Raw genomic sequence first — 27112 nt, 5'->3', positions numbered from 1 at the left:
AATTTAGGAAAGTTATATCAAATAACAAATACATGTTTAACAAATTTTAATATATGACTTTATTACGACTATACATATAAGTTTTTTTAAAGTTTAATATGCTGATATGAAAATTTCTCTTTGTCGCATTTCCTATATATATGAACTTATTATTATAACATTACTAAACAACTTATTTTTAACCTAAAAACTGGTTAGAAAAGCTTTTGAATGAAAATGTTTTAAATTGAATAAACTTTATGAATTAATAAATTATTAATATTAATTAATACTTTGATAATATATATATAATATATATATATATATATATATATATATATTATATGTTAAAAATGTTTACAAACAGAAGAATTAAAACGTTTTTCAAGTTCTAAAAAATCAATAAACAAATATTACCCGGCAATATTACAATATATGTAAAAAAAAAATTCAAAAACCACTTAAAAATATTTAACTAATTAATTATTATCTTTTTCTGCTTTATCATTAAAAAGTTTGCGAAATTTTTATGTTTTTCAAATAAGCGTGCGTATATTATTACATATAGTAATAAATATTACCAGGAGGCAGACATTTTAATATACGGGATATTAAACGTGTTTTTAATTGTATAAATATACATATATATATAACAATATAATATATAAGGATCAGATATTTATTATATAGTGCGACTAATAAGTATAATGCATTTTGCTATTTAGATTAAAAGTTAGACTGTAATTTTGTTCGCCAACGTATATATATATATATAGTAGTTGGTAGCTGTGTCAGGTAGAACACGTATTCGACGAGACATATATCGCAGTATATGTTTTATGATATACGCATCTGAAAAACTTTGCGCTCTCTTTGCAACTCGCGGTTTGGTTTGTCTTAAATATAAAAATCATTAACTTTCAGATAGAAGTCATTTATGCACTTGAGCGCTTTACACGATGAGTTAAATACCATAGTACATTTTGATTGGGATTCATGTTAATAAAAATAATGAAAAACATAGATATAAGGATAGATAGGAAGTTCGCATCATGCGTATATTGTATAGAGACGAACGCGGGTGAAGTAAAATCTCTAATATGCACCCGTACCATGCCAGTTATGCGCGTTAAATATGTCTTCCGACCCTCCAACCCAACAAATCCTCCATCCCTCGCAAAACAGCTCATTGTGAGTAGAATGAGATCCGCCTTCTGTATCCCCTACAGAGGTATCAACAATATCCCCACTGCTACTTTGGTTTCTGTCACTGCGAAATTGATGTCGATCGCTCTTTTTAGGGGATGACAGGGATGGTCCTGCTCTCTCAGATTCCTGGGAGTACGTAGGGGAAAATGGTGCTCTAAATGGAGTTGGGTGGAGCATTGTGCATTTAGTCACGCCTCTCAACCAGTAGATCTACCGCCACTGAGGCAGCTTTCCACGGTTACTATACGGTTCTTTGGAGCAGCTCAATTCTCTACGTTTTGCCAGGCCAGACTCGCACCCCTCGGTCACTCAGTCAAGTAACCGGACCACAATTTACCGATCAAGAGCAAGTCTCTTTTCTTTTATCTTCTCTTGGAAATCTAATTGTTCAACATTTAAAAGTGTGTGAGAAAGAGTGCCGAAAATTATTACAAACTTTACTATTGTTTTGAGATTTTTCACATACTTTTCGAATTGATTGCGTTGAAAAATGAGGATATTGGAATAAAAATGCCTTCTTCTTGTGGTAAACACTATATTGTCAATCAGGTTCACATAACAAGAAAAATGGAATGAATCCAATAAACAATAAAATCTCTAACGGTCAATACAAGTAGACTCGATTTTCATAGTACGATGAAATGTTTTACGCATTTAATTGATTCATCTTTTGCAATAAGAATTTTCAACTACAACTTGCAGTTTTGTATGAATTTTCTTTTTGAGCAATGAAATTGTGCACACAGAAACAAACGCTATACTTGATTGGAATGTAATAGACTTTTTATCGAACTAGGTGATAAAACTGTATCATGGTGGAAAGTGCTTATGTGAGTGATTCCCCGAGGTCACGTTCTCCAATGACCGAACCCTCGAGTCCCTTAATGCATGATAGTCCTGGTATTTCCGGATATAATCATCGATACTTGTATAATTATTCACCTGAGTCATTTGAACACAAGTTAAAAATTGCAATGGATTCTCATTCCAATTCTCACCGCTCTTCTAGAAATCACGAATTTCAAGTTCACGAAAGAAATTTCTCAGGAGGTAGAGAAAGTCCTATTGATACAGAACAGGCGAGGTTCATGCCAAGAGAGTCATCAAGGCCTAGTTCTTCTGCAAATTTGAGCACACCTGCGTCTTTGTTTACAATTGACAGCATTTTAGCACCAAGGCCAATTGATACAGTCACATCCTCCAATACAACAAATGTATCAATTATACAAAGTACAGACGTTATTAGTTCGCCCAATAGAACACCAACTGTGCATCCTCTGCAACAACAACTTCATCATCTGGCATTTATGCCTGCAGATTTTCTAGGTAAGTCTATTTATTTGTCGATATACATTTTTCATTGCGAATCATGCCAGTGTATATAAAAAAGGTGATTTTCAAACATTTTTTTTTATTACATCTGTATAATTATTGCTTTCTCAGGGAGATTAAAGTTATATATGTTGTAGCATGCATTTATAAATTCGACTTTTTAAACATTGTTTTCAAAAAATTTATGTATATATGATGCGGTCAATGCCCGGAATCGGGCTTTGTCGACATTGCCCTGACGTTTTCAATAATATTCACAAAACTTTGACAATAATGCCCGTTTACTATACTATAATGAATTATACACGCTAAAAAACTTTGTATATAAGACTATAGCTATATAAAATAATCTCTGATAGAATACTTATAAGTATATATAGTTAATATCGCCTTAGCAATAATTCATTTTCGCTAGAATAGAGAAAATAAAATTTTCTATGATATTTAACTATATACTAAAGATATATATATATATTATGAATAGAGAAAATGAATATACAATATCTCTGAAACAGAGTATTTATTTTAACTATTATATATAGAAAATATTCAATTTTCTTAAGAAAATGAAAATAGAAATATGCCTATTTTAGATTAAACATTTGTTTGAACTTGTTAAACGTTATAAGTAATCTATTAAATAGATTTTCCTATTTTATAAATATTGTACTTTTACTATGTATAACAATGTCCATAATTTTTTTAGCAATATAAAGTGTATTACAATATAAAGTCATCATAAAGTTTGTTAAGCAACAATTTATTTTATTTATTTATTTTTACAAGAAAGGCTGCTATGGCATTTGGAGTTACACTTTCTATTGTTTTCTTAAATACTTGCATTTACTTTGTGCACATCCGGCGGTTATACAATTGCATCTTTTGTACCCGTGCACAGGAAACGATTGTTTTTTGCAGCAGCTTCTCTGAGCAATATCAAAATTTATCCGAAATATCTTCAACATATAAAAGTTTTTCGTCGCATGGATGAAATTCAGTTCGCACATATTGCTTATTAAATGTGCCATGAGAATTTCATATAAAAAATAATATAATTATATTAAATAATAAAATGAAAATATAAAGTAATAACTAATGAAATGAGAAAGATATAAAATTATTAAATTACGTGAGTTAATACCTACCCAGAGTATAAAAATCATTATCTATATTTTTGACAACTGCGCCAATACATTCTTTGGTATAGGGATTCTAACAGTATATAAATATATAGATAACCAATATGTCTATACTGGCGTTAAGTTTTGTGCCGGAAACTTTAGCATTTTTTGTGCTTGTTTTTCTAAATGTTATTTAGAACTTTCCCGATTTTGGGATATGTTATATAAACGATTTGCGATCGGACTATCTGCAATAAAAAAATTATCATTAATCGATTGTAACAAAACAATATTATCTTCTATTCACGCATTATCTAATCGGTTTCAGACACTTGATTGTCAACTATATAATGTTAACTTTTTTATATTACCAAATTATATTCACTTTGGCAGTTGATTGGGTATCCAAAATTATATTTTTTATTAGAAAATTATCCGCTACATCGGCTATTATCGACATTGCCCGATTCAAACTAAAGGGATGCATTTTTTTAATCGTATAATATATAAAATTCACAAGAGGACATAAAATGAGAGTATTTTGAGCATGATCAGTCATGCTCTTTGTATAAGCTTCTCTATAGAAGCCGCACTGAAACTTCACTGCATATATATATACTTACACGCTGTAATTTTATTGGCAGCTTATTAAGTTGAGGTGAATGTACGCATATATTTCGGTAAGTGTCGGATCGCGATATGTGTTGGATTTGAATTGAATTTTAATCTAATTATATTATTAAATTATTATTCAATCTTTTATATCCGAGAAGAATATTATATATCAATATAAGCATTGGAAGACACCATGATACGACACTTATCAAATGTTGTGGTCCCGACCACCCGACACTTACCGAGATTGTACTTTACTGTAAAAAATGTGGGGATTGTTATAATGGCAACCGGAGTTGGGAGTAAAATTTTTCGAGTTAAAAATCAACTCCAATAGTGAGTTCACATTAGATTAATTCCCTTATTATATTATCTCCCTAGGCATACCATTCTTTTTTTAAATGTCAGTTAAAATAAAACGGAAGCAGTTTTTGTGTATTAATTTTTATTGATAATTAAACAGTTAACATTATACTTCGAAATAACAAAAAAAATATTTAAAATTTGCAATAATAACAATTTTAAAATTAATGTATTTTAAAAAACATAGCAATTGACCATATTACTCTCCCGAAATGTAGGGTAAGATGGCCATATATAGGTGTCTGGGACATATTAAAACAAGTTAAAAATTTTATCATTTCATGACCATTTAGCTTCCTCATCATGATAAACACTTATATATATATTAAGAGTCGAGTTTTGGGCAAACCGGCATGTTTGCGGGTAAACCAGGCAGATCTCTAATTCGTTTCTTTGAATTTGTCAAACTGTTAGATATATATATCATTATCATTATTATATTATAAAAATATATCGCTGCCGCCGCTGATTCAACAATGAATGCTAGGCGAGAATTTCGACGCTACGTAGGAGCTCACAGTACTCGCCTACCGTTCAACTCGCGCAGCATTGAAACTCGCATACCGTTGAAAATTTGGCTCGATTCAGAGGATTGAATGCTACGCGGGAATTTACTGTATATCTGTATATTAGTATTTTAGTTCTGATCAAACCCAGCGACCTCTTGACGTGGAATGGCTCATTACTGTCTCCAGGATTGTACTATAACTATATGTCAAAAACATATAGGTTAAAAATTAACATAACATCAATACTCAAGGTCAAACTACAGAAACATAGATTAAGACGAACCTAACCTCAAACATAACCTCAACACTTAGGTTAAAAACCTAAGTGTTTATAGGTTAAGAGACGGACATAATAATTTTTAAATGAGACTAGCTTTCATGAATTTTTTCAAATTTTTTTTAGCAAGCCGTTTTCAAGATAAGAATTTCTCAAAATTTCAGAATTTTAATGACTTTTATAGTTACTGTATAGAACTCGGACCTATATCTCAGAGTTTTTCGAATTCGATAATCCGAATTGTTAAATATTTATTGCAATTTAACTTAAACAATTATTTATTACAAACGGGAAAATAATTTTGTATATATTCCATAATAATTTCAACAATTTATTAGAAACAAACACATATTTACATAAAACTAAAATTAAAAATAACTCGAATGACGCGGACAACGCTCGAATAATGTGCAGAATTTCCTACTAGGACACGACCTCGGATAAAGCGAGTTCGGATAAATGGGGTTTTACTGTAGTTTATACTTGTAGGTTTGTCTAAATAATGCATTTTGACAGAGTTATTATAAAAAAACCAGGCAGTTTTCTTTACTGTACCCCACGCGCCCTCCCTTACCCTCTATAAAATATATAGTATTATTAACTTGATGGAAGTGCAACGATATTAGTTAAAAAGACAGCAAAAATTTTGTATAAAAAACTTGTTACAAACATTTTTGGGTACAGAACCTAGGCGTGCACACGTTCGTCAATAATTCCTTACATTTTCATATTTGTTTACATTTCACAACTTGGACTTAACCTTATATGTCTTAGGATATGTCCAACATGTGAAATGTAAACAAACCATGCACATTTTTTCGCACTTCTCATTTGCGTAGAAAATAAAAATTTGTCGTTTTCTTTATGAAAATGGTAAATTAATGTATTAAACTTCGTAACTATACTTTAGTTAACTAATTGTATGAAAAAATAAGTACAATTATAATGAAATGAAAAGTACACTGAATTAGCAATTTTTCAAGGTTTCGAAAAAAAACTATTTTATTATTCAAATAATTTCTTCAAATATTATAAAATATATATTTATTTGTATTTGTTTAAATTTCCTAAATTGAATGGAATTATTGGTTAAAATAGAGTTTATTTGATTCAAATATATTTTTTCAGTGTAAGAAAAATAATTTGAGAACTTGATTAATTATGTATTTTTTTATTAAAAAGTTTTAATATTAAATTTAAATTTAATAATTCCGTTAACGAACGCATTGCAGTAATCGAAAAGAAGTATTAAAATAATTTAAAAAAAATATGTATGTAATTTAATTTCTAACCAACAAAAATACACAATTTTCACGTCTATGAAGTTTGGCGTCGACGCTCAACGTCGAAAATTATTTTTCACGGGACCAAAAATAACAAATCGTTTTTAAAAAAGTTTTGGGTTCACATAATACCTTAAAAAGTATTTCTTAAGGCATTACATATTTGGACCGAAAATCTTTTTAAAAAAAATAATTTGACATTTTTGATCCTGTGAAAAATAATTTTTGGCGCTGAGCGTTAACGCCAACTTCATGGATGTCAATTTTCATAATTCTTCTGGATACTGGCATTCGGTATTGAATTAATACTGACCGAGTATTGGTGCATGATTGCGCCTGTTGTCAATATCGGCGTTTGACAGAAATTTTTTCCTGGGAAGCTTACCGTGCAAGCCCAGCAAACACGAATACGTAATGGTTATATATTTGTTATATAACAAGATGTAACACGTTCTGTCACAAGCTTATAGCATGTTACAAGCATGTTACGATAAATGTCAGCTCTGATCTCTATAACAGATAAACTGAGAAAAAAAATTAAGTGTTTGCAACAAAATTGTTTGATTAGGCAATTTTGGTTCATGTAACCAAATTTTGTTTGGCTGAAACAAAGATTTGGTTAGGCCAATAAAATTATTTGGTTGGACATTTTTAAATTCCAACCAAAATTCGGTTACGATAACAAAATAATTTGGTTAACACAACAAAATAGTTTGGTCTAAAAAACCAAATGATCGTTTGTTGTCCTAACCAAAATTTGGTTGCGACAGCCAAATAATTTGATTCGCTCTCAGCTCATAGCTTAAGAGAACAGTTAGTTTAAATCTCTCACAAGGATGGGTAGTCCAGTGGTCAGAGCTCCCGATCTTCAGTTTTAAAACAGAGGTTCGATCCCAGGCGGAGATGAGATTTTTCAAAGTCCACAAATATTTCAATTGGATAAATATAAATTCAATGTTCAATTAATAATAAATAAATAATGAAATAAATAAAAAAGATAAAAAGAAAAGAGATAAGGTAGAATAAAATTTTTAATTTTACAAAAAAAACTGTTTGATCAACCAAACATTTTTGTTGACCTAACAAAAAAAATTTGGTTGAGCTAACCACACATTTTTGTTATGCCAACAAAAAACACTTAATCAAATTTTTTGGTTGACTCAAACAATAGTTTGGTTGCTTAAATACCAACAAAATTTTTTTGTTGGCACAACCAAATTTTGGTTGCTCTGACTAAACATTTTTCTCAGTGTATATAACAAACCCAAGTAGCACGATATATCAACCAGATATCACGGTGATATCACCGGGGAATGTCACCGTGACATCAGGAAAATGTCCGCCTTACGGTGATATCACACGGTGACATCGAGGTGATATCATGTTGATATTTCACAGGGATTTAAAATTTTTTAAAAATTATTTTTTATTATTTTTTTTATTTATGTATTAAAAATTTTAAATCCCTGTAAAATATCAACATGATATCACGGTGATATCACCATGATATCACCGTGATATGACTGTGATATCACCTTGATGTCACCATGATATCACCTCGATGTCACCGTAAGGCGGACATTTTGACATTTTCCTGATGCCACGGTGATATTCCCCGGTGATATCACCGTGACATCTGGTTGATATATCGTGCTACTTGGGAATACATAACAAAAATACAAATGGTTAAGTCAAAGGCGTGCATCCCAGAATTGGTTCTTCCAGGCAGCATGCCAGCCTTGTTTTAACTTCATTTGTTATTTTATATTGGACCCAAATCTATTGTAAAAAATGATGACGATTTTACTGATACACTGAAAAAATTTATTTAATTTAAATAATTATTGTTACCTGACTATAATAATAAAATAAATATTTGTTTAATGCAAAAAATTTGAATCAAAAGAACATATTTCATCCAGAAAATAGTAATCTTTATATTCTAGCATTCTCTATATCTAAATCCTTATATAATTAGCAGGGCTGCGCCCGAGAACGAGACGATATGCACACACTATAAGCAAATTTCGTCAAGATTCGTTTAATACCATTTCGCAGTGATTGATAGACATGATGTCACCAATTTTTCAATTTTAAATAATTCGTCTCTTGATCGTGAACAAGCGATTTTATGTCATTGTTTTTTCTTATCGGTGTTTTGATTATATACTCGCAGGATAGGCCCTGATTAAAGCCCTATTTTAAATAGGGCAATTTCTGCACGGCATATTACTCTCTAAATTTGAATCAGCGATAAGTATACCACTGGTACCAATCAGCGGATATACGCTGAAAAATCAGTGAAATTCCACTAATTCATCAGTGCATATTAGCTGATTGGAATCAGTGGTATACTGATGGCTGAGAATCAGCGAGATTCCGCTGATTTAAATTTAGAGAGTACCTTATAGATTCTAAAAAATCAATTTTATTTAACCTTAAATGTACAAAATAAAATTTATTAACATCAAATAAAGCACAAATAAATATATTTCAATGTTCTATTTCAAATATATCTTTGACCCTTTTGAGATTTTACATACAATCTCATATATTATTACCATTATATATATATATATATAATCTCAAAAGAGTCAACTTTGAGAGACTGTATATCTCGGAAACTATTAGAGCTATTACATTGCTCTTTTTGCAAATTGTCAGGAATTTAGTTATAGTTTTAACTTTACTGTTAGTCATGCGTTTTTAAAAAATCATTGGTTTCAAAGATATATTGGAAAAACTGAAAAAAATTGAAAAATCTCAACAAAAAGATATCCCTTGGATATCCTAGGGATATCATGTTGGATGATGGGATATCCCAGGGACATCCCGTTGGATTTCCCCGCAGGATATGCTTCAGAATGGAATACTATAATTACAGTAAGAAAAAAGCGACAATGATTTTTTATGTATATTAAAAGAACAACTATTTCCAAAAATATATTTGTTCTAGAAATTATTTTAATATGATTTTTTAATTTATAAATTAATAACAGTACGATTTTTATGAGAGAACAAAACATCTCACAACATAACCTGAAACTTGCTTATATAAAAAAACTTGGTGATCAGCATGTATAAAATAACTGTTTGAAAACTATATCAATACACAAAACAAACGTTGATTTTATATTTATTAATTTTTCACGGAAAGAACTTGCTATTTAAAAATCATAACTAAAAATATATACATGAACACTATTGCATTACCTACTTTACTTATACACTTGATACTATGAAAAATATTTAAACTTTTGAAAAATTTTATTGAATATACACTAAACTTATTATAAATTTAACGAAAACACAAGAAATTACTTGATTTAACACCAAAAACATTTAAAAGAAAAGAAAAAAAAAGGACGCGTTATCCTACACGTCAACACTCTAGGCCTTAGCCCGCCATCTTAGAACACAATCATATGTTTGTTCTCTGCACATGCGCGATAAATAAATCCCGCGGGGGATATCCCAGAGATATTCCTGGGATCTCCCGGGGATGTCCACAGGATATCCAAATTTCCGTCCCGTGGGATATCTCATGGGATATCCCTGGGATGTCTCAGGGATATCGCGGGATGAAAATTGGACATCCCATGCTGTGAGGGAAGGTTAATTTTTTATCAAATTACTCACAATTTTATACACTTTCTTTTTTATGATAACTAGGGTAAATGCTCCAGTGGTGGATCAGGCACCAATGGTGGATCAACAGCGTTAAAAAGGTTAAAATAAGCTATTTCTAATTGAACTAAATGTTTCAATCGTTTAGGGGAGGTGTATAGATAAGTTTTATGAAATAAAATCATTTGAAAATATTTAGGAAAACAAAGCAATACAACAATTGTTGATTTTATGCTTTTTCACATGAAATCTTAAAAAATAATTGTTTAGTCTAAATTTTTTTAATTTTTAGAGTAGAAAGTAATCAATTCTTTCCATATAGAATACTTTTGGAAAAAAATTTACATCATTAAGTTATTTTTGTGTAGTGTAAAGGGGTAAATGATCCACGACTGGAGCAATGTCATTTTATTGTTGAATGTGGGTGTTAGGGGGTGTAAACGTTACAAGCAGGTCGAAAACTACACGATAGTGTCCTGGAAGACTTGTTAATTCATACTATTGTAAAGATTACCCTATATTTTTCATCTGAAAAAATCTGTACACCTTTAAAGTCAAAATAATAAATTTAGTAGGCTTAATTGATCCACCACTGGTGCAGTTACCCTATTTTTATGTTAAAATGTCATGGAAGGTGTCAATTTGAAAAAATTGATTTGTTGCATCTACTTCTTAAAAAAATGTTAGGTACCAGTAGGAGTTTTAAGTACCTAATAATTTAGGCACTTTTTACCCCAAAATGTATGGTTTAAGCAAAAAAAATTGAGGTCCTGAGTTAAAATATCTAAAAATGCTAACTGGCTGGACTAATATTTTTGCTTTTTTATATAGCAGAAATTTTATTGATTTAATAGCACATTATCAGAGAGAGAGAGAGAAAAGAGTTTAGATGTTGTAAGTGATGCAAATCCCTATGGAGGTTTTATAAAGCCTTCACCGAATGTTTCTTTTTATAAATCTCACGAGAGTGTTAAAAGTATCTCCCTTTTTTCTTTTGAGTACTTAGTTGCAAATGTTGAGATTCTGGAATCCGTTTCTATCACGGACGAATGATTGCGGGGCAGTTTGAAATTCAGCACAAAATACCCATTGCAGTAAAGGGAGTTCGAAAAAACTGATATATACATATATATTTAACCATTGAGAAAGATCCTAGCGCACCATTGCTCGACGAGACATTATATTTAAGCAGCTTTATTCTTCAAGACTTGTGCTAAAACGTCCCTTGAGCCTTGGGTCCGCTATTTCACTCTCTTTTAATATGTAACAGTTGAAGCCGCTTAAAATAATTTTTCATTTTAAAAATTCACTGTTTATATATTTTCTATTATTATTATGTCAACATTACATTTTAGATTTTACTTTTCTTTACTGTTTGAAAAAATTATAAAATAATAATATATATTTTGAAATTTTTTTTACAAATAAATTTTTAATTGATAAGTGTATCGCGTTCTTAAGAAAGCATGCATATTTAACATATGCATTCGAACTGATTTTATTAAAGTATAACGTTAAAGAGGATCGCATATGTCTTTTGTACAAATCATTGATGTTTCAGTCGTCATTACACACAATAAAATATTTATTCACCATATAACTATATCATAATAATCTAAAGATTAATTTTTGCTTCTTTTTTATTTATTAATTGTCATACAGTTGTTCACTGAATAATATAAAATTATAAAGCATTTACATTCTAAGAAAAGTACTTGATTTTCCAGCCGCAGCATATCCAGGATTATACCCAGGAGGATATGTGGCTGCAATGGCAGCTGCAGGAGTTTCACTGCATGGACAGCCAGCTTTTTATCATACTGGACATCCTTATCAAATAAATTCAAGTACACCAGGAGTTGGACCAATGGCAAAAAGAAAACGACGCCATCGAACAATTTTTACTGAAGAACAACTTGAACAATTAGAAGCAACATTTGACAAAACTCACTATCCTGATGTTCTTCTCAGAGAACAACTTGCTCTGCAGGTCGACCTCAAAGAAGAAAGAATTGAGGTAAATAAATGCTATTAAAAATTTAATTTGTTAATATTATTATTAAATTTATTAAAACTTATAAAAATATAACTTTCCACTATATCTGAAATCTTTTTTGTGGAGAACTCAAAAATATTATAAGAAATCGCTGTTATATGTGCCAGAGTATTATATATTTTATGAAATTTATTTTTTTTAAATTTCTTTTTTAAGGAAATTTTAATGTGCCGGCAATAAGATTGTAGTCATTTCCACAATTATATATTATATAGACACATGAGACGAAAAAGTACGAAACTCAGTTCAGTAACTCTGATGAATATCGCGACCATTTCAGTATATCTGTTTAAATATAAGTATAATAAAATAGAAGGTTTCGTAAAAATAAAACGATAACATTCGGACCATTGTTGTTTTAATAAAAGTTTTATCTCTAACGTTAAGGTTGTTTTTATTTTTATTTGATTTAACACCGCAAATGACTGTTAACTTTATGACTTAACATCTAATTTAATTTCACTCCCTGAAGAGGGAATTATTTAGGTTTCAAAACGTTGGAGTAAACATTTATTAAAACAACAATGGTCTGAATGTTATCGTTTTATTTATACGAAACCTTCTAATTAATATACTTCTCGGACGTTAAACATTATTAGTAATAAAATATTTTAAAAATAATCCAAAATATTTCATCATTTCTGTTAAAATGAATATTAATATTCTAAGAAGAAATTAAATGATAATTTGTTTTGGTTCAAAGTAAGGTTATTTGGCAACCTTGAACCAACCTTGCAATAAGCTTACCATACAATCTTAAAAAGCAATCTTGCGATAATCTTATTGTGCAATCTTGCAGTATCTTTACACTGCAATCTTTCGGTAGGCTTACTGAGCAATATTTCGGTAAGTTTACCATGCAAGCTTGGGTCAGGTGGGACATTTGAAGTTTGCGGAAAGTTTGCCGTGCAAGTTTGGCAATATTGCGCGGCAATCTTGCCGCAAGGTTGCTGCAAGCTTACGTGTTATCTGGGTTAGTATAATCACAAAGAAATATGAAATTAAAAAAAAATATTAAAATTATAAAATTAATAATTAGTTGTTTACGTATATTACGTATGTTTATTATGTCACAAAAAATGAAAACAATACATTTTTTAATGGTGCGGGCGCGAATGTATTTTGCGCCCGCTTCTATGACGTCAGCGGGCGCGAATGTACTTTGCGCCCGCTCACCCCATCTCTGGGCGGGAATCACTTACTTTGCGACCGCCTCAAGTGCACGAAATAACACACTTTCCGTGCAGGTAGGACAAAAAGGTTTTTTCTATTAATTTAGAACATTTTGTAATTGGTCCTGGTGTCACACTTCATACATAAACTTTCCATTTACTTTTCATAAGCAGGTTTAGGTTAGCGGATGCGGCGTCGACTTTGCATCCCGAGAGTCCTGAGTTCAATTCCTCACATCTTCAGATTTTTCGTTAATAATTAATAATAATTCATATGTTTCAGCATTCTATTTAGGGTTTACAATTAAATTAATTAATAAATAATATTGTTTAACGTTTAATATATGAAAAAATGTGTTTTTAATAAAATATACTAATCTGACACCGTGCCAGCATAACGCCGGCAGAAAAGTAACAAAATAATTTTTTTTTTTACTACCGGCATCGGGGCGGATATTTCCCGGGTTATCATTGTTGACTGGACCGGCTCCAGGCCGGCAGAAATACCGGCACCGGGCCGGTGTCTAAATTTCACTGGCCCGGTACGTCGCGTCGCCAGTGGTGTGCCGGCAATAAACCGGCACGAAAACACTGTAAACAAGAACCGGCCCGGTATCAGGACGGTGGTTTACCGGCACCGGGGCGGATATTTCCCGGGTTATCATTGTTGACTGGACCGGCTCCGGTCCGGCACAATTGCCGGTACCGGGCCGGTGTCTACATTTTCACTGGCCCGGTATCTTGCCGGTGTTGTGCCGGCAATAAACCGGTACGAAAACACTGAAAACAAGAACCGGCCCGGTACAGGGCCGATGGTTTACCGGTAAGGTGCCGGACCGGTGGTTTACCGGCACCGGGGCGGATATTTCCCGGGTTATCATTGTTGACTGGACCGGTTCCGAGCCGGCGGTAATGCCGATCACACGCCGGCACCGGCAAGTCCGCCCTTGGTACCGGCCCGGTACCAAGCCGGTCGTCGATTTCTGCCTGGGGGGAGGACTCGATCCCACGTCCTCGAGAGTCCAAAAACTCCGCTTTACATCTCTCAGCTATACCTCAGCAGCTTATGGTATTATGCATTGGAAACATATTTGACGCAACCAATCCCTGCCTAGTGCTTGGTTACTGTACTGTGTCTTCTAAAACAGTGCAAGAAACTTTCAACGCCCAGTGACTGAGATATTCCGATCGCGGCATTAACAAGAAGTCTTCCAATGTCATAATAAAAATACAAGTATTTTCTTGAATGATTTTTGTATTTTTCTGTAAATTTTGCAGCGTTTTTCTCATATTCTCAGTTCCTGAATAAATTTAGGAATGATTCTTGAACAAAGTTTTTCCGTGTAGAGCCTTACAACTGTTAACATGGCCGGTTTGCCCCAGTCTCCCCTACAAATAAACATAGTCAGTCACATAAAATATAGTTTTCGTAATAAGTATTTTTATTATAAACATTCAAAGGATTTTTCCAACAATCGTAACATTTATAGATTTTTGTAAATAAATAAACATTTCTGACTTAATTTTTAGAATTACATAATTAGTCAATCTTTCAAAATATTTTTTGAAATAATTATTTGTATCGTTAATTAATTGTAAAAACTCTACTTTCTGATTAATAAATAATTTTTAAGACATGAATACTTATTCCGAATGCGATTTATTGAAATTACAATTGACACACATATAACTGACCCTTTTTTTACCCTTCATACATTTTAAATGTGCCCAGTTTTTGTAAACGATGCATTGAATCCACTTTTCTCTTAATTTCGGGTTGGAATAACTATTCGAACAAACGAGGCAATAGTAGATTATGGTTATGTATAGCGATTGACAGCTGCACAACCAGCCCCAAGCGAAAGGCACAATTAACTTCGTTGCGTCGATACTCACTTTTTATCAAATATTAAAAAACTAGATAAATTAAATGTTAAGATCAATACACCATTGAATCCCTCGATAAATTTGGATCATTTTTTAAAAAAATACGCATCGATATCTTTAAAAATGAAAAAAATAGACCAAAAAGTGTAAACATGAAAACTTGCTCGTAAGTGACGCCAAAGCACCAAATTACTAACAACTAATTATTCCGTGAAGCAGACAAAATCAAAATAGTTGCCAAAGATGTGCATAAGTAAAACAATACTTCTCTCACTTCCAGTTTTCAAAAAAAAAAATTTTGTTTTTGAGATATTCCTATCGGCACAACTTACCCCCTGCACTTTTAGCCCCGGTCTCCCCTACACGGAGAAAAAAAGTTAGCCATATTAGCTAAAATTTAGCTATTTTAGCTAACCCTATTTGTTATTATATGGACAGCAATTTTCGTTAGCTAATACAGCTAAAAATTAGCTACTATAGCTAAAATAGTTTGCTGTAACAGCTAAATATTAGCTACTGTATAGCTAAAAATTAGCTATATTCATATAATAGCAAACTCATTTTTCTCCGTATACTGTTTTAGGACAATTGATATCAACTTAAAATAATAAAGAAAAGTCAATTAAAAATTTCTAATAAAGGTAATATACAGCATCAATAAAAAATTCGAAATATTTGTCATTTAGTTTCGAAATAGAACATTATTAATTTAATAACCAGTAAAAAACCGGAACTGTTTTCACCAGTATGGGCACACTATAAGAAATCAAGTATTGTATTTGTATATATAGGATCGTCAACTTTGATTAATTACAGAGAAACCTTTCATAAGACAATTTTAGTGGGGGTTCTCTTAAAGCAGGTTTTTCGCGTGAGGAGAAATTGATGCGTAGTGACCGTTTGCGCATGGCGGTCTATTTCAAAATAATGTTGGACTTTATTGGAAATTATGTTAGAACAAATAAAGAGATTAATATAAAAAATAGTAGAAATTACAAAAAGTAATCATAAATTTCTTTCTTGCATTTTTTCCATACACAGTTTTTTTGAGGCTCTCAAATTGAGACCATAAACAGCATCAAAACGTTGCATTATCAACAACATATCATTATTTGATACACTTTATGGTCTCAATTTGAGATCCTAAGAAAAACTGTGTACCCAAAATTAGCCTAATGTTTATGCTATTGTGCTTTGATAGGTTTTGACAATTCTTTCTGTTTACATTGTCAGCCATATGCACCGCATGACGCAATATGTATCTAAAGTTTTAGGGAAGAACACGACAGGGGAAATTTGTCTTATTAGAAGTTGTCTTATAAGAGGTATGCCTGTACGGAAAGTTCTGTCTGATGGGTAAGCTTATTCTAAGGTTAACCTAAGCTAAAATTTTTAGGAAAATTTTATTCCACAAACCCTGTCGGGGTTTCTAAACTACTTTACAAAATATGTCATTTTCTTACCGAGTATAAGCTTATACTACAATATAGGTTGTAAACTTATACAACGTTTTAATGTAACATTATACTATTAGGACGGAAGTTGTAAGTTCCATTAAGTTTATTCGAAAGCCTAATACGATGTAACCTTACAAGCTATATACATATAGCCATGTATATACGTTTAATGCATTCCGCTTTTGCTTTTAATCTCTAATGGATAATTAGGTTGATGCAACATATATGCTTCTTTACATCATGAAAAAGACTGTGTCTTGGAAGATGAACTCATTAGAATTTAAGGTGTGTCCACATCAAGTATTTCTACTATGCGTGGACGCCGTTTTCAATTAATGCATACCTTAACATTAGCAACAGATCACGATTCGCCACCTACTCATCCCCGTTTACCTACCCGGCGACGAAATTTCGTCCAGATCAGTTCCTTCTCTCTGTGGCTAAGGCTACCCTACTGAAAATTCTCATGTAGGATCTTATATACACTGAGAGACCTTTTGCACCGTAGCCGACTTTCGACAGGCGGCTGCGGAGCATTCTGTTGGTAAGCTACGAGACTATATACGTTTGAGCTGCTGCAGTACATTTTTGGGCGCCTGTCTGCCAAAAAACAGAGGTGGCCATAGTGGCGCTGCTGTCACTTACCTTGTTCCGCTGCAGTACAAAAGGTCTCTCACAATCAGTGTAGGATCTCACATAAATTCATTTATTAAAATCCACATAAAATCCTATGTGTCATGTAAGAAACTATATAGGATCCTATGAAAAATCATATAGGAAATTGAGACATGATTTGAAGTGGGATTCGATGTAAATTCTTATAAACGTATTCTTAAGTAATAAATTATGTAAATTCCTATGTGAAATCCTACAATTTTTTCTGGTCCCATTTTTTCCTTCAATTTCTTATGTCAATTTCCTTCGTGTTTTCTCATTAAAAACATACTAAAATTCATTGCTCAATCCTTAATCAGAAATTTTCCTATATCAAATCATACATCAAATCTTTTTTCGATTCTTGAATAAAAAATTATTACAAAAAATCTGCCATGAAATCATATTAAAAATCCTCAAGTGGGATCATATATATGATTGATTTGAACATAAGAAATCATATAGGATTTCATGTAGATTCTGAAATATCTATATCTAAGATTCCAAATAGAATTATATAAAGGAAAGAATATAGGATTTCATATAGGAATTTTCAGTTGGTGATAATTTTTTTTCTCACAGTTCAGATCAGTCTTGAATACTATAAAAGCTGAGACTCTAACTCAGAAGGTGTATTGCAAAGCACAATTTTTTTACTTTTCAGATGAATTGCAGTAATATTATTTGATATTTAATTAAATATTTTTTAATTTTTATAAATTGCCGTCTGCCAACTGAAAATTCCTATATGAAATCTTATATTCTTTCCTTTATATAATTCTATTTGAAATCTTAGATATAGATATTTCAGAATCTACATGAAATCCTATATGATTTCTTATGTTCAAATCAATCATATATATGATCCCACTTGAGGAATTTTAATATGATTTCATGGCAGATTTTTTGTAATAATTTTTTATTCAAGAATCGAAAAAAGATGTGATGTATGATTTGATATAGGAAAATTTCTGGTTAGGATTGAGCAATGAATTTTAGTATGTTTTTAATGAGAAAACACGAAGGAAATTGACATAAGAAATTGAAGGAAAAAATGGGACAAGAAAAAATTGTAGGATTTCACATAGGAATTTACATAATTTATTACTTAAGAATACGTTTATAAGAATTTACATCGAATCCCACTTCAAATCATGTCTCAATTTCCTATATGATTTTTCATACGATCCTATATAGTTTCTTACATGACACATAGGATTTTATGTGGATTTTAATATATAAATTTATGTGAGATCCTATATAAGATCCTATACATGAGAATTTTCAGTAGGGTAGTGCGGGGTACCCTTCCGCTAACTCTACCATATTCACTCTAATTTGTATAGATTTTTAATAAGGTCCCAAAATTTGTAAAAATATTTTAAGAGAAAAAAAATTTTTTTTTTATTTTTAAAAAATTGATATTTTTCAATTTTTATTTTTTATTATACTTCAATGTTTTTGAGGTATAAAAGGTTCTTAGCATATTTAAAAAAATTTGAAAAATAATGGAGTTGTAATCAAATGAAAAAAACTGTCAAAAAATTTGCAATGCTAATACCTTGAAAAATAATAGGGTAAGTCCGGGATAGATGGCCATACTTTTTTTAAATGTCAATAAAAATAAAACGGAAGCAGTTTATGTATTAATTTTTATTGCTAATTAAACAGTGAACATTATACTTTGAAAAAACAAACAAATATTTTAATTATTGCAATGATAACAATTTGAAAATGAATGTTTCTTAAAAAATGCAATTGGCCATCTCTCCCGAAATGTCTAGGCGCAGCTCCAAAACGGTACACTGTAAAAAGAAAGGTATTAATTTAATACTGGCTTTAGGTTCCATTTTGACACTTACAATAGGTACTGTTCTAGTACTTTTTTACAGTGTATTCTTGATTTTCAAAAAAGAAAAAAAAACCCTTTCGAAAACATATAGGTTAAATTTTTTTTCATTTTTCTGTTTAAAAGTTACCAAAAATGCACTGTTTAAATTTTTCAAAAAAATTTAACCCCATATTTCCTCTCCTATAGTTTTTGAAAAAACCTAACAATACTTCGTGGTTAAAGTACTCACCCATATAGGTCCAAACTATGTGCAAGTTACAGTCCGATCCGACCAACTTTTTTTTCACTTACAATTAATACGATACAGGAATTTTACCCCATATATATTACTAACAGTTACTTAAAAAACTTTTGAAAGATAAAAATACAAATTGAATAAATTTAATTTTTATTTATTAATTATTATAGATAAATATTTACAATTATTGCAAATTTACAATAGCGATTAGAGAGGGTAAAAAGATAGGGCTGGTCGGGTTCTGGCAGGGCTGCCAGATTCGGCAAAGTGGCATGCGCCTATGGTTGGGTTCCCTGTTTCATCCAGACCGGGTTCGGTCCGAATTGACCAAACTGGTCCTGATTTGGGCACGGTCAAAATATTCAGCGTGTCTCGAATTTAATTTAACTGACAGGTGCCTAGGTTCTTTAAAAAAGTTATTAATATTAACAATGGATATCTTACTGACGGGTGAAGCTCAAAGCTAATGCGTAAAAATTTAAAACAAAACTCGTTTAGGTAAATGAATTAAAATTATATTGCCGAGCAAATATCTCTTCGATTTAAAAAAGTTGGAAATTTTTGTTCACCCTAAAATAAAAAATCATAAACACTTATTTCAATTACATTTTACACGGAAAAAATTAATTTAGTATATATTTTACAAAACTGTGACGGAGTACGAAACAGAGTTTTGTAAAATGTGTTGGATATTTTCGGATAAACTACAGAAATTTCATTGTTTATACTGAATATTTCTGAAGTTTATCCTGAATATTTAGTGACATTTTACAACACTCAGTTTCGTAAAGAGCTGTATCCGCTACTCCGTGATAGTTCTGTAAAATCTACTGAATTAATTTTTTCCGTGTATTCGAATGAGAGAAATGGCAAGTCGCTGGTTAGAGTCTTATTTTTATTTGTTAATAGTTTTTCTACAAATGATAATTTGACAAATTTCGTTTTTATTCCTTTTGTTTAAACTAAAAAAATTTTTAGGTACTGGTCACAGCCGTATTTTAAATGGTGTAAAAACACGTTAAACTTTTACATAAATAGCGCATTTCCAGAAATTAAATTAATATTTCTTTGTTTAAATTGTGAAGAATAAAAAATGAATAGTCATATATGTACACATCAGTATAGGTAAAATATATCTGTAGCGTCACTATACCTATATATGAGTGCGCAAGAAACAGACTTATGTCGAACGCATGCTTTTTTGAAGCTATTGATATTGAATGTTATTTTTGCCGTGAATGAGATGCAGAAGCGGAAGTGAAGCTGACAAATTGGTTTTAAGTTGAGGCCGTTAATGTATTAAGTTTCAGGTTGACAAACACATATTTGTATTTCGGAGTATATTAGGGACGATTAATAAATGTCATAAATGTAAACCCATGATGTATAAGTATACGATGTATGTATAGGTAAAGTTTGCTCGGCTGACACGCACGGTGCGGCCCGGAACGCTTGACTGTTTGCCGCTCTAATGCACATGTACCTATCACAATAAGGGCTAATTGCAAACCAGATTAAAGGCTTTAGTTATAATGGACTTGCTTGTACTATTATATGCTCATAGTAATTTACATCAGCATTCACTGCGTTGTTGCTTATTGTTTTTTGCTCATAAATAGTTAATGCTTTAGACATGAAAAATCTACACCTTCGCAAATATTATTTTAAAGTAAAAAAGATTTTCTTAAAGCTATGATATATATAGGGGAGGGTTGGGCGAATTTTGAGTTTAGCCAATAATAATGCGATACGTCAAGACATAATGACAGTTTTGTTAAATGTATACTTTCGTTGTAGAATTAAACCATAAAAAGTTATTAACAATTTTTTAAACAAAAAAAGTGGGGGCGAGACGGCATTCATCTTTTTGTTAGTACACATTTTATATTTATGCACAGAAAGAGAAGAATGTAAAATATATATATGTTGTGTAACGAAAGCAATGCACACAGGACAATTATTTCTGTGGAAAAGGCAATTTTTACTATAGTTATAAACAGAAAATGCTTTTTAAATAGTCACAATTGCGATAAAGCAATTCTCTAGAGTGTGTAATTATTATAACGATTAAAAGCAGGTAATTTTAACTCGCTGTTATTTAATTGATAATATGAAAAGAATACATATTTTTTATAAAATTATGTTATTGATGTTGAAAAACTTTCAGTGGTATAAGTAGACCACCCGCACGTCGATGCGGCGGTAGTAAAGAAAAAGCATTCTCTTTTTCAAAACGTTTAGGTCTTTTAAGACAACATATACCTGCTATCCACCTGCAGTCAAATAAATATATAAGAATTTGTTTCATATTTGTCTAGAATTAGTAATACGGAGCTTTTCTCTAGAAAACGATTGGATAAGGATCTTAAATATATACATAAGCCATCTAATGTCTATACCTATTACAAGAGAAAATTTTTATTTCTTTTAAAAGTAGATAGTTTAGAAAATATTAAATTTAAATGATTTGGGATATATATGTGACGCTCCACGAGAAAAGGGACCTTATGCGACAAAAAATTAATTTCCTGTTTTATATGCGAATCGATAGTAATTGAGTTGCTCTTTCATATAGAAATGTCAAAAATAATATTTTTCTAATAACTTTTTTTGTAATAAAGCTTTAAACATGACCATGTCAATCGCGTTCCAGCACGGACTACGGAAACCATCCCCACTACCACTACTACTAGAATACTTGTTGTATCCGTGAGACGTAGGAACGATGTAGTAGTAAGATAGTGGGGCTGATTTTCCCTGGCGCGTCTCAGCCAATCATAACGTTCGATTTTAAACGCCTTTCCTGTATAATTCTGTTTTGTCGCATAAGGTCCCTTTTCTCGTGGAGCGTCACATATGTAGGCCATACAATAAAGACAAAAAGTGCTACTAATTGCTTACAGATTTTTCTAAATGGATTTTGGTAGTTTGGAGGAATAGTATAATGGCCCCATAGTTTGCTCTCGATTTCCGGTTGCAGAAATTGTTATAAACAATGGTCAAAGTTGGTGAAACGTGGTTTTTTGTTGCTCGTTACTTTCTTTTAAATTTTAGAGGAAAAAGTTGTTATTAAAAAGAAAAGGTATTAAAAATACCTACAAAATGGCGGGTCGAAAGTTAAAATCGGATTATTTGTTTAAAAGTATTTTTAATACCTTTTCTTTTTAATAACAACTTTTTCCTCTAAAATTTAAAAGAAAGTAACGAGCAACAAAAAACCACGTTTCACCAACTTTGACCATTGTTTATAACAATTTCTGCAACCGGAAATCGAGAGCAAACTATGGGGCCATTATACTATTCCTCCAAACTACCAAAATCCATTTAGAAAAATCTGTAAGCAATTAGTTGCACTTTTTGTCTTTATTGACTGGCCTTATAGTTGCCCACAAAAAAAAGTTATATATGACCAAATGTAACGCGGGACAATTATTGTATAGCAAATGAAATATTTCCGAAATGGTTAATCATACACATACAGCGAAATTTTTTGCTATTCTAAAGAAACACACCCAAGCAAAAATTTCTGTCAAACGCCGATATTGACAACAGCCGCAATCATGCACCAATACTGGCTGGCCGACAGTTGGCTTACCAGTATTGACTCAGTACTGATATGGATTAAATTCTGTACTATGCTAATACTGCAAGTCAATACCGGCATGCCAGTATTTTCCAATACTATGTCAGTATTATTGAGACAGTAATTGCAAACCAGTACTCGGTCAGTATTAATTCAATTATAAAAATTGACTTCCATGAAGTTGGCGTTGACGCTCAGCGCCGAAAATTATTTTCCACAGGACCAAAAATGTCAAATTATTTTATTTTTAAAGATTTTCGGTTCAAATATGTAATACCTTCATAGACGTGAAAATTGTGTATTTTTGTTGGTTAGAAATTAAATTTACATCATATTTTTTTAAAAATTATTTTAATACTTCTTTTCGATTACTGCAATATAGGTTCGTTAACGGAATTATAAAATTTAAATTTAATATTAAAACTTTTTAATAAAAAAATACATAATTAATCAAGTTCTCAAATTATTTTTCTTCTACTGAAAAAATTTATTTGAATCAAATAAACTCTATTTTAACCAATAATTTCATTCAATTTCGATAATTTAAACAAATACAAATAAATATATATTTTATAATATTTGAAGAAATTATTTGAATAATAAAATAAAGAGTAAAATGTTAATATAAAAAAATAACAATTTAAAAGTTATTATAATAATTTATTATTATTAATAGTTAATGATATGAGTTGGTTCTTTGATCCAGCAGCTCAATTAATGTAAAAAGCAAAAAGAACTCTGAATTTTGAATATCTACCAGTACTGGCTTATTACTGGTTACTATAATTTTGCCCGTACTGGCAAAATACAGAATTACTGCTAAATTCCAGTAGTGAACCAGTACTGAACGCCAGTACTAAGCCATTACTAATAAACGTGATCATCCCAAACATATGCCAGTATTGATTCAATTTTGGCGGTCAGTACTTTCCCAGTAATTGCCAGTACTGGCGCAACACTGCGCCGGTTGTAAATTTTTGCTCGGGTATATGTATAGTTTCTAGTTATAGATTTTTTTTCGGGAAGTCATTTTACCGCCCAACCTCTTTATAACTGTTCGAAGGGCGGTTAGGGGAAGAAGTTAACAAATGTAGGGGGGCCCTACTATACGACGTGTATGTGTATTACGGCTTGGAACCTCTTTATAAGCTTTACTGCGACACTTTCCTATTAAGCAAACGCAAGCGAACGTCAAAAATTATCAAAAGCTTATAAAGAGGTTGTTGTTGATTCTATTTGTTTTGGCTTCGAGTGGGGGACTTGTCGAGGACTCAACTGACCTTGAAGCTTATAAAGAGGTTGGGCTGTATTGAGTTAATATTCAAGTAATATTACATGCTTTACAGAGAGTTTATTTAATAAAGATTAGGTAATGTAAGATTAATATTACGAATCTTAAAAGTAATATTACCTTGATATTAATAAAGTAATATTGCGTATTGCTTGGGTGAATAAAAATAATTATAAACAGTTATTTGACATCAATTTAGAGGGTTGTCGGTTTCTGTATCAACTGACTGATAAGGACAGTTGAAACAATGTACATGCCCCAGCCAGAAAAGTCGGATATATACCGGTATACCGGGAAAATAGTAGGTATAACCGGGCCAAATGTTAAATGACAATTGACAAAGTACCGGGCCGGCGGTAAATATGGACATGTACCGGTAATGGTAACTGGCATCGAGATGGTCTTTATTTATTTTTTTAACTTAATTTTTTTATTTTATTATTTATTTTATTTATTATTTTATTTTTATCAGGTCAGTCTTGGGCCGGTTTATTAATATGACATAGTCTACAAAAATAACTTTTAGTAAAATTATTTGCATTCCGTTTAATAAAGTTTAAAATTGTTCTCAGTTTTAGTTTATAAGCTCACTTTGCAGTTACTTTTCATAAGCAGGTTAAGGTTAGTGGATGTGGCATCGACTTTGCAGCCGAAGGGTCCGGAGTTCAATTCCTCGTGTCTTCAAATTTTAATTAGTTGTTTATAATGTTTTTGATTGTAACTCTGTTTCAGCATTTTATTTTCTGTTCCTAATTAAGAAATAATAATGAATTAATTAATATAAATATGTCCATATAATAAAATAAACAAATACCCTGCCAGCATTACGCCAGCAGAAAAGTATTACAATAATAAAGTTTAACCGGTCTGGTACCGCACCTTTTGTTTATTATAGTACCGGCCGGGTACTAATAAACGATTGGGCCGGGTATTAATCGAGTTATAATTGTTGACCGGATCGGCGGAAATAGCGGTGTTACGCCGGTACCGGCAAGTCCGCCGTTGGTACCGGCCCGGTTCTATAAATGCTTCTTTTTGTAAAAATGCCTTTTCATAACTACATATATAATATAAGAGCTATATATAATATAATATAATATATCTGTTGTTATATAATCACATTGCCAAACAAATAATTCTCTAAAATGTATCATCAGCTGTCCCTGATCTCCCCTTCTTTTTGGCATTGAAAAATCAAGCACAGGTTAATTCAATTTTTTTGAACGTAACCGTTACTGTTATCACTTCACTCTAAATTGAGCGATCCAATTCTATGACTCGTTCGTTGTTACGGCTGTAGCTGTAGCGGCTGGCTGAAGTATATAGGGGAATTCGAATGTCGCGTGTATATAGAGCAATGAGTTATAGAATTCGAACGCTCAATTACTTTTCTCTTTAACTTACACACGCAAGTAAATTGAGTGAAAAGTTTTATTAAGTAAATTAAAAAAAATTTAACCTTGTTTTAGGTATGGTTTAAAAATCGAAGAGCAAAGTGGAGAAAACAGAAAAGAGAAGAACAAGAAAGACTAAGAAAATTACAGCTTGACCAGAGACCAGCAGAAAGTATTACTAACACTAATTTAAATAGAAACCATGATCATGATACTGACAGTTCTGATTTAGAGGTCGCGTAGTCTTTTTAAAAATTTTAAATAAATAACTAAAAATAATAATTAACCGGATAACTTAATTTTCTTATCCTCTAACGGATAACTGGGGTACTTTATAACCCCAGGATTGAAACGTGTGTGTAAGGTTTCTATTTTTCTGAAAACAACTTCTATATAGTAAATTTGTTTCATTTTTTAATAAGGAAAACGATTTTATTATTCAGTTTTCAATAAAGTAAAAATAATGTAGAACAAAAAAATATCAATTTATAAAAATTGACATTTATTACTTCGATTGGTATGTTCCAAATCACCCAGTCATCCGTTCTAAGGTTAAGATAAAAAATTAGTATGTATGTATACGTTAAAATGGGCCATACTAAAAAAACGTTCTGAAAGTTATTTCTGTGAAATTTTTAATATGCCATAGCATCGCGCGGCTCTGAAAAAATTTTAGGGCTTTGTTGTACACCGAAAAAATAATTTGTTAATATTTCTACATGCAACTATTGTAAATAAATGATGTTAAAAAATAACTGAAATTTTTATGATATACTATCAGTTATTAACTTTTTCTTAACTAGTTCTGTGTAGATTATGCGTATGTTTCATGTCATAGAAAAAAATATTTTGTTGTATATCAAACTAATTTAATGCTAAACGACAGAATATGGCGACACCTATGTGGCTCTTTTGTTCTGTGTCTTTTTTCTGGCTTAAATCTAGTTGCTTAACATACTCAAATTAAATTCACATACTACAACTTGTTTTAGACACGATTATTGCTTGGGTATTTTTGGGTAAGGCTCATACAAAACTGCGAACATTCGGCTTGTAAAATGTAAATGACAAATGTCGTTTTTTAAAAATTTTAAATTTTTAACAAGCCTGAAAGAAATTTTTGCGTCTACTTAAATAAACAGAAATTTAATTTTTTATTACACTGAAAGACTTTTAGTACAATACACCGGCGATGCGAAATAAGTAACAGATC

At 31.3% G+C, this 27112-nt stretch overlaps 1 protein-coding gene across 1 annotated transcript; it reads left to right on the top strand.

Annotated features, from left to right (window-relative positions):
* The first annotated feature begins 1031 nt into the window (after positions 1–1031).
* LOC127290387 (homeobox protein goosecoid-like) lies at positions 1032–27112 on the top strand. The gene is made up of 3 exons (XM_051318894.1): positions 1032–2514; positions 12043–12332; positions 25975–27112. The coding sequence occupies exons 1-3, from the start codon at positions 2001–2003 to the stop codon at positions 26140–26142; spliced, it is 972 nt and encodes a 323-aa protein (XP_051174851.1). The 5' UTR covers positions 1032–2000; the 3' UTR covers positions 26143–27112.

Source organism: Leptopilina boulardi, unplaced genomic scaffold (assembly GCF_019393585.1).
Source record: "Leptopilina boulardi isolate dan_hultmark-lab unplaced genomic scaffold, ZJU_Lbou_2.1 LbouV2_64, whole genome shotgun sequence".
Lineage (NCBI taxonomy): Eukaryota > Metazoa > Arthropoda > Insecta > Hymenoptera > Figitidae > Leptopilina > Leptopilina boulardi.
This window is presented reverse-complemented; position numbering and strand designations above follow the sequence as displayed.

What these genes read in the sequence shown, in the direction of transcription:
- LOC127290387 (XM_051318894.1), top strand. Translation starts at nt 2,001, where the DNA reads ATGGTGGAAAGTGCTTATGTGAGTGATTCCCCGAGGTCACGTTCTCCA. An exon ending in TATGCCTGCAGATTTTCTAG is followed by an intron (nt 2,515 to 12,042) that starts GTAAGTCTATTT and finishes TTGATTTTCCAG; the next exon opens with CCGCAGCATATCCAGGATTA. An exon ending in TCAAAGAAGAAAGAATTGAG is followed by an intron (nt 12,333 to 25,974) that starts GTAAATAAATGC and finishes ACCTTGTTTTAG; the next exon opens with GTATGGTTTAAAAATCGAAG.